At 36.5% G+C, this 8,677-nt stretch overlaps 1 protein-coding gene across 3 annotated transcripts in view; it reads left to right on the top strand.

Moving 5' to 3' along the window:
- The first annotated feature begins 585 nt into the window (after nt 1–585).
- The window catches only part of kcnk4a (potassium channel, subfamily K, member 4a), an 8,280-nt gene continuing 188 nt past the window's right edge, over nt 586–8,677 (top strand). Inside the window, exons 1-8 of one of the 3 annotated variants that reach the window (XM_043256782.1) lie at nt 586–669; nt 1,605–1,728; nt 2,165–2,376; nt 2,949–3,063; nt 3,152–3,312; nt 4,756–4,942; nt 5,957–6,093; nt 6,578–8,677. The exon at nt 6,578–8,677 is cut by the window's right edge and continues 188 nt beyond it. In XM_043256782.1, coding sequence (XP_043112717.1) covers nt 2,188–2,376; nt 2,949–3,063; nt 3,152–3,312; nt 4,756–4,942; nt 5,957–6,093; nt 6,578–7,411 — 1,623 coding nt within the window. In that variant the 5' untranslated portion in view covers nt 586–669; nt 1,605–1,728; nt 2,165–2,187 and the 3' untranslated portion in view covers nt 7,412–8,677. Of the gene's footprint in view, nt 670–1,345; nt 1,729–1,758; nt 2,377–2,948; nt 3,064–3,151; nt 3,313–4,755; nt 4,943–5,956; nt 6,094–6,577 lie in introns of those variants that run through there. The other 2 variants (XM_043256783.1, XM_043256781.1) reach the window with 2 other exon arrangements.

Below are 8,677 nucleotides of genomic sequence, written 5' to 3'. Positions count from 1 at the left end.
TTTTAAGACGTCCTTGTAACAGATAATTATGCATAATTATACGAAAGTAATCCATACATAAAGTGCATGTAGTTACTTGTCATTAATTAGTACTTAGATGTGTAATTACACTGTAACAAGGACACCTTAAAATAAAGTGTTACCCTTTTTGATTTTATAAAAGATGGAGAAAATAGTGGCTGTATAATGTCTGTTGATGATTTCAAGACGCATTGACTAATCAGCATCCAGGATCAAAGAGCGGTCACATGACCTTCCTTTTAATACTGCTTTTTAGTCTTTAAAGTATACAAAATGCAAGCAAATAAGGATAACATTTCTGTAGGATAACGTTCTTCGGAGAACGTTCTTAGAACGTTAAGAATTGATTCCTAGAAGATAACCGTTCGGAGTATTTTATGACATAAACCCACTGCTTCGCATGAGATGAGACGAGAGAAGAGCGCTCAACAACGTTTTAAACACCTGAAACCGCTTTCATTGGCGTCTCTGCCAAACAATGCTCTCTCCTCCCCTCCTCTCCGTCTCTTCCCTGCTGTTTTTCCTCTCTCGTGTTGGCAGGTTCACGTAAGACCTGGGAATGGGGAAAGTCCTGATGAGTGCACGCGTCCTCCTCACAGCGGTCTTCAGGAGAGAGGGAACTCCTCAAGACACACACTCCCGACGGAGGTAAGATAACGCTCCCTCGCAAACTTTACACACGTTTTTACGCTGTTTTGTAAAGGCTTACACTTATTAAACGATTAATTAACAAGTAGACGTTTAGGCGAAAACTAGACGTTTAGGCGATTATTCGCGTTTTTTGAAAAAGTTATCACCCCACTGACAGCTTTTGTACTTTTTTTGAGAGTGAATATGATTTATAATGAATTGGCTTTGTTTGAATGTAAATCTTAAGCATATTGTGTAAACGTTTATCTATTATATATATATATATATATATATATATATATATATATATATATATATATATATATATATATATATATATATATAAAATAATATACTTAATAAAATAAGGCCTAAGAAACATGAATTTAACAAATATAAGTCTTTAATCTGATCTTGGGAGCAGCACAATTTTTTATTCTAAAATATTTGACCTTTTTTTTTTTATTTATTGATTTATGCTTTACCCATTTTCAGTTGTCTGTTTTGCAAGATCTGTAACAATTTAATGTTCTTTGCAAAAAACCACAACAAAAAGTCGGTTCTTAATCGTTTCACACGCAAGTTGTTCATATTTACGATCATAATAAATGCAATGTAAAACATAACACGGCAAAGTAAAACAAATGATCGCAAATACTTAAAGTGACAACATAATGTATACCATAATATACGGTAACCATGTGTCTACAAAGTAAGTCCCAGAGAGCCCTGGTGAGCATCAAGGTTCTGTCAGAGGGCCGTGGAACAATTTGTTTACATAGACCTGTGCCAGAAGTTCTGTTTCAATGCCGTCATGTGTTGTCTTCTTACCTCTGCGCCTTTACCCCTCTCCTGTTATGTGTCTGGACTGGGTCAAAGCTCCTGGAGCTCAAAGCTGATCTGGAGTCAGCTTCAGTGTGCTCGGAGCATTTTCTGACCGTTATGTCTCACAGGTTTTTGTGTGCAGCAGTAAAAGAGGCTGTGCAGAGACAAGAAGAGTGTGCAAACGAGTCCAGCAAACATCTGATATGGAGGAAATGGAGAAAAGAGTGAATCTGGAAAAACAGCTTTGATGAGGTAAATAATTGATCTCTGTTTTCTATTACATATACAGTGACACTAGAAATAAGTTACTTAGGTGCTTCTAATTATGAATAAATAGCATTTCGTAGTAAATAGTAGCAAAGCTGCTTTTTATTTTAAATAGAGGGAGGGCAAATACTTTCAAGCAGAACGTTCTACGAAAAAAGAAGCGACGCTCTGCAAAGTAGATATGGGATCATTTGTTTTGCTATGATATTCTGTTTAATTTTTACATACTTTGATCCCAAATCCTTTTTATAGGCTACTGTACTTTGCCAAATAGTGAAAAAACACACTCACATTTCTTCATTTGTCGTGATAAGCAGAGATAATTTGATTATTGTGTTTGTTTCCCTTGACGTTCTTCTCTTCGCTCCACCTAACCTGATGGACACATGATTATGGATGTTTCCAAAACATTCATCCGCAGTATGCAGCCTCGCGTTTGACGTCATGCGGTACACAACGCTGTTGACCATCCTGGCAGCCGTGCTGCTGTATTTGGTGTTGGGGGCTCTGGTGTTCGGCTGGCTGGAGTCCTCCAGGGAGGAATGGGCTCACCGCGAGCTGCTGACGTCTCGAATGGCTTTCCTACAGAACCACAGCTGTGTCACTCCTTACAGCCTGAGAGAGTTCACAGAGGTCTGTCTCAAAAAAAACTTCAATCCAAATTGCAATTTTTTGGAAACTGGTGTAGAATTAATTAACATTCTGAAATTGCTAGCAAGTTTGACAATTGATCGCAAAGATATGAGCAGCAACACACCAAATTAAACATGATTTAATAATCTTTGACACATTAAAAGAATAATTTCTTTCAACCCAAATACTAATTAATTGTATTTTTTGTATTTGGCTCTATCCTGGGTTTTGACTATTTGTCATTTAAAATTATTTTGTCATTTACAACACAATAAAACGTAATATGTTTCCTTGTTCTTTTATATATTTTAATATGCACAGATCAAAATAAGCATAAATATTGTGTAACACTGAATGGCAATGTAACATTATTTCAACCAAATTTTGACATTTTAGTCTCCAAAACCTTAACCTCCGAAACCTTAAAAGTAGACACTTTACATTTAAAGTGCTTTCTATGAAAAAAAAAAAAAAAAAAGTTTTTGTGAATTTCATTTGATGTGGACATCTTAATGTCTATGACTCAGGTACATTGGGACATCACTGATAAATCCATCGTCTTTTTGCTTTAGAAAGTGGTTGATGCCATTGAAGCAGGTGTGGACGCCAGAAGCACATCAAATTATACCAGCAGATGGGATCCATCCAATGCTTTCTTCTTCTGTGGTACCATCATAACCACCATTGGTGAGATTTTTCTCTTTAGAATTAAATTTTTTTCACTTTCATCATCATCATCATCATCATCTTAGGAGCTTGATTTCCTTTTCTCTAGGGTTTGGAAACATTTCGCCCAAGACCAAAGGCGGTCAGTTGTTCTGTATATTTTATGCTCTGGTGGGGATCCCCATGTTTGGGATACTGTTAGCAGGGGTTGGAGACCACCTGGGCACCCTGCTGAGGAGAGCAGTGGCCAAGATAGAGACTCTGTTCTTGGTAAGTGACTCCTCAATGTTCAGACCAGTAGAAAATCAGAATAATAATGTAGATGAACTGTTAAAACAGTAAGCGGTGACGCATTGTAAAGAGCATTTGCAACTTTTGATACAGAAATGATATTTTATTAGGAAATATTTCATAGTGATGTAATAAAAAAGATATTTTCTGAAGATTGTTGTAAAGACAGTAACCAGTGTTAAGTAGCATAGGTTTATTTGTAATAATACATTGTATGGCCAAAATGACAGATTTTAGTTTTATGCCAAAATTATTAGGATATTAAGTAAGGATCATGTTCCATGAAGATATTTAGTATATCTCCTACTGTGTGTGTATATATATATATATTATTAGTAATATGCATTGCTAAGGACTTTATTTGGACAGCATTAAAGGCAATTTTCTTAATATTTAGATTTTTTGCACCCTTAGATTCCAGATTTTTAAATAGTTGTATCTCGGCCAAATATTGTTATATCCTAACAAACCATACATCAATGGAAAGCTTATTTATTCTGCTATGAGTAATTCACTTTCAGAATGTATTACTTGGTTTTCTGTCCAGGGTCACATATGTAAATTAGGAATTATATTAAATATATACTAATTTGCAAGCATTTCCAGAATGTAAATCTGAACACTGGATAAAACAAGGTTAAAAATTTCATTAAAAAGTTTCATTTTGCTGACATAAAGGTTTTTACACAGTAGATTTTAGATAAGCCTGAAATATGAACTTGCAGGTCAGAGTTGTTATATATAAACAATTAGGAAAATATGAAGACAAATTGCAAGATGTAAATTCAGATAAAAAAAAAAAGACAAAAATTGTAAGATGTAAATTCTAAATTGCAGGAAAAAAAAAATTATCTATAAAATGTTTTTATCTCACAATAAATTTGCAAAATCTGTGATGTGATATAAAAAGTCATAATTGCATTTGTTTTTTTTCCACGGAAGAAATAAACTTTAATCTAATTTTAGAAATAAAAAAAAAGGAATTTACAACATCAGGCAAATGATCTCTGAACAAACCCCTCTATAATAACAATATAAAACTGTATATTGTCTGGAGTGTATGAGTGATTTGAAAGATATGCATAGAGAAACAAATGGATTAAGTGCAATAAAATACACACTTTAATGTGTATTTTTAGTGTTTTCTTTCTGTTAGTCTGAAAGAAAATATGAGAAGCCAAATGACCTCCAAATATCCCAAAATCTCAAAACTGACCAGTGCATGAAAAAAGCAATGTTTTTGTTAGTAGTGTCTTGCCTGATTATGATTATAAAGATTTTTGTGAATCCAGCCCCTGATTCTCAAATACTAATACTAATACTAATGCTTATGCATTAAGTCGTTTCCCAAATAAAAAAGGTAAGCATATTATGTTGTCAGGTTACGTTGAAAAGCATCTCTATTTTTTTCCTGCTGAACAGCGTAAGGGTGTAAAGCCCACCAGCGTCCGTGTCATCTCCGCTGTCTTCTCCATCCTGATTGGCTGCTTAGTCTTCATCGCTGTCCCGACCATGGTGTTTAAAGAAGTGGAGAGCTGGAGTCTGTTGGAAGCGGTTTACTTTGTCGTGATCACCCTGACCACGGTGGGCTTTGGGGACTATGTGGCAGGTGCACAGATATATGATGTCTACATACAATAATCATTACATATGATTTAGTTTACCGTGTCACGTGACCGTATGATAATTCAGTTAAGGAGCTTAATATTGTATTATGTCTGGAATTGCAGGATGTTTTGTGGTCATTGGATCCAGACAGCCATGAAGTTGTAGACATTTACATCATCTAATTATCTGTTTTTTTTTAAAGCCATAGACACTAATTGTAATAGAATTAATTGTAATAGCTGTAATTTTATACCAAAGCAGGCATTTATCTCTAATCTATGAGAATCTTTTGAGATGTTAGTAATTTGTCATTTAACAGACGAAAAGTGACTTACAGCAGACCAGGAAAAAGGAACAGTTTTATAGACTCCATTAACTTTTAGTCTTCTCTGTGTTTTCATGTTATTTAAAATAGAATTGGACCTTAAACTAAAGTAAGCAGCAGTTATTGTAGTAGTTATGTTTAGGTGTTTGGTAAAATGATGGGATTGTGCAGAACAAGGCACTCAAATAGTAATTATTTAAAGGAAATGCTGTTCTTTTGAACTTTCTGTTCATCAAGCAATCCTAAAAAAATGTATCACAATTTCCATAGATTTTCAACAACTGTTAAAATAATAATCAAATGAGCAATTAGAACGATTTCTGAAGGATCGTGATTTGGCTGCTGAACATTTAGGAGCAAATTACTTTTAATATATTATAAAACCCACATAATTTTAAATGTTTGAAATTATTTCACAATATTACTTTATTTATTGTTTTTAATGCAGTTTTGTTGAGCATGGGAAAGTTCAAAAACACCAAAAACATTTGAGTGGTGGTGTATTTTTGGTAGAGCTTAGCTTGTATTTAACTCTGAATATTTCTTTAAGTGCTTAGCTCATTTGAACAATGGTGTTTGCCCATGGCTCAATCTTCAAACCAGCAATCTTCCCATTATACCAGCCCAGAGCTTTCAACCACCAGGCCACACCACCCCTGTGTCATTATCTTTCTCTTTCCTCTATTCCAGAGAGCAGGAGAGATGGAACGCCCCTGTACAAGCCGTTGGTGTGGTTGTGGATAGTGTTTGGTCTGGCATATTTTGCATCTATCCTCACCATGATTGGGAACTGGCTTAGAGTGTTGTCAAAGAAAACCCGTGCGGAGGTGAGACAGACAGAATAGATTCATCCATTCTTTCACAGTGGACTACTATTGGGTGGACTACGATTGTTGAAAATAAATCTGCAAAATTATTACAATTTGTATGCGAGATATACACTACTCTTCACTACTATTTTTTTTTTTTAAATATAGAATTTTGTTCTTAATTTAATTAAATGTTACATTAAATTGGCCAAAAGATTAAAAGTTAAAGACATCTATCAGAATGTAGAAAACAGCTATCTTGAATTGTTGTAATATTTAACAGTGTAACGGTTTTTACTGTATTTTTGATAAAAAAAAAATGCAGCCTTTTTTTTAATGTTGGTATAGACCACCTTTTTACTTATTGTATTGCAAAAATTAATTCTCGCCATAAGTTTTTCACCTCTCAGAAATAAAGGTACAAAGGCTGTCACTGGAGCGGTACCTTTTCAGAAGGTACACTTTTGTACCTTTATTTCTGAGATTGTTTTCTTTTTTTTAGATGGAGGAGTTGAGAGCCCACGCAACAGACTGGACTCAGAACATCCAGAACATGTCCATGGACTTCCGTATTCCCGTGCCCCTTGATCTCAATGACCCTTTTCAGCTCCAGCGGCGACGTAGACGGAAGCGTCACCATCGTCATCGCCACCCAGGACTCGGCTCAGCAAGATTGGCTCATGGGATCTCCCTCGATGCTGATGTTATCCGAGAGAACGGACACCTGATTCTCGGATGGCCAGCGTGCAAGTACACCCCAGGGTCTGAAGCCCTGTCCCAATCCAGGTCGTGGGGTAGGTTAGATGGTCCGTACGAGGTGAGACCAGGATCGAGGCTGACTGTAGGACCAGCATCAAGATCCGTCTCAAGGTTAGAGCTGAAACCACCATCGAGACCCGGATCCAGAGCCATTTCCAGGTCCCCTTCAGAGTCTGGAACGGGATCGGTCTCTGGATCCGAGACGCCGTCAGAATCCTGGTCGGAATATGAATACGAGACAAATTCCCGTAACTCAGAGGACCTGGAGTCTGGAGCTGAAGGGACTCTCAGATCTTTGGAAAGTCGGAAGGATGTTCCTGTCGTAGTGGTTGACCGCTGCGGGCCACCTCATCCCTCGCTTCTGGACTTTTTTGGCGAGAACCTGGCGTACATCGACGAGTCCTCGGACGCTCTTAGTGATCGGGTTAAACCTGCTGGACAGAACCGCCAGCGCAAAGCCAAGAGGAGGAGCATGACGAGAAAGATTCCCCAATCCTGTCCTCCCGGACTACAGGGTGAGATCAGTAGCGAACTACAACCTCCATCACACCCTCCTACACCTCCACCTCAAACCTGACAGATATACATCACAGCTTGAAGATGTCACACATGACTGACGTGTGTAAATACAGCTTCTATTAAAATGCTTTGTGCATTGTTCAAAAACAGTTCACGCCTCCCAGACAAACATGAATTACTACCATTTCTGCAGTATGCGCTTTTGTCAAAAGTTTGGGGTGAGACTTTAAAGGGTTAGATTCCCCCAATAGCAAAATTCTGTCATTAATTACTCACCCTCATGTCGTTCCAAACCTGTAAGACCTTTGATCATCTTCGGAACACAAATTAAGATATTTTTGATAAAATCAGAGCTATCTGACCCTCCATAGACAGCAATACAACTGAAATGATCCCAGCTGCAGAAACATAGCAAATACAGCGGTAAAATAGGATGTGATATCAGTGACATTCAGTTTTCGGCACTAAGAGAATACTTTTTTTTTTACTCAACCTTTCTTCTGCCCTGAGTTATGTCTCCCACCATTTTGGAGAGTATCACAACGCATACACACGCTTTAATGTATTTGACGTAATCAGCCTCCTTAAATGTTGTGGGCACGTGCTTGAACGTAATCTGTGGTTGTTTCCTCTTAGGGGAAAGTGTGCGTATTTGCTGTGATACTCTCCAAAATGGCAAAAAAAAGTAACTCGGGGAAGAAGAATGGCCAAGTAAATTATGAACTATGGTCTTACGGGTGTGGTGAGTAATTAATGACAGAATTTTCATTTTGGTGTAAACTAACCCTTTAAATTCTAATGCAGCTTTTATTTGACTAAAATACACTAAAAACAATAATACTGTAAAATATTTTACATGGTAATGTATTAAAATGTAATGTATCCCTGTGATGCAAAGCTTTTAAACATCCTTTACTGACGCCGAACTATTTATCAGCCGTGCATACTGTACTTAATAATGTCCAGATGACCAACAACATTGGCTAAAATGTGAAAAATAACTGCAATTTGCTTACCTTTACCAACCATTTCCAGATGACTATGAAGTAACATGCATATGTTGTATGTTGCATATAATATTTTAGTATTCTAATTTGAACATAGCCAAAAATGTTAAAAACCAGCAAATCTGATTTACAGGTTTTTTTTCTGTGTAATTCGTCAATGCCACCAGTTGTCATATTTTAGTCATAGTATTTAATAGAATTGACTGTAAATTTTATGCTGTCAGTGTAAGTGGAAGTCAGGTTAGTGTTCAGAAACTAGATAAATGGTAAATGCTGTTATGTTTTTAGGAGTTACGTTTTATTTGTAGCCTCTTTCT

Source organism: Puntigrus tetrazona, chromosome 14 (assembly GCF_018831695.1).
Source record: "Puntigrus tetrazona isolate hp1 chromosome 14, ASM1883169v1, whole genome shotgun sequence".
NCBI lineage: Eukaryota > Metazoa > Chordata > Actinopteri > Cypriniformes > Cyprinidae > Puntigrus > Puntigrus tetrazona.
The sequence above is the reverse complement of the archived record's forward strand: the minus strand, read 5'-3'. Positions and strand labels throughout refer to the sequence as shown.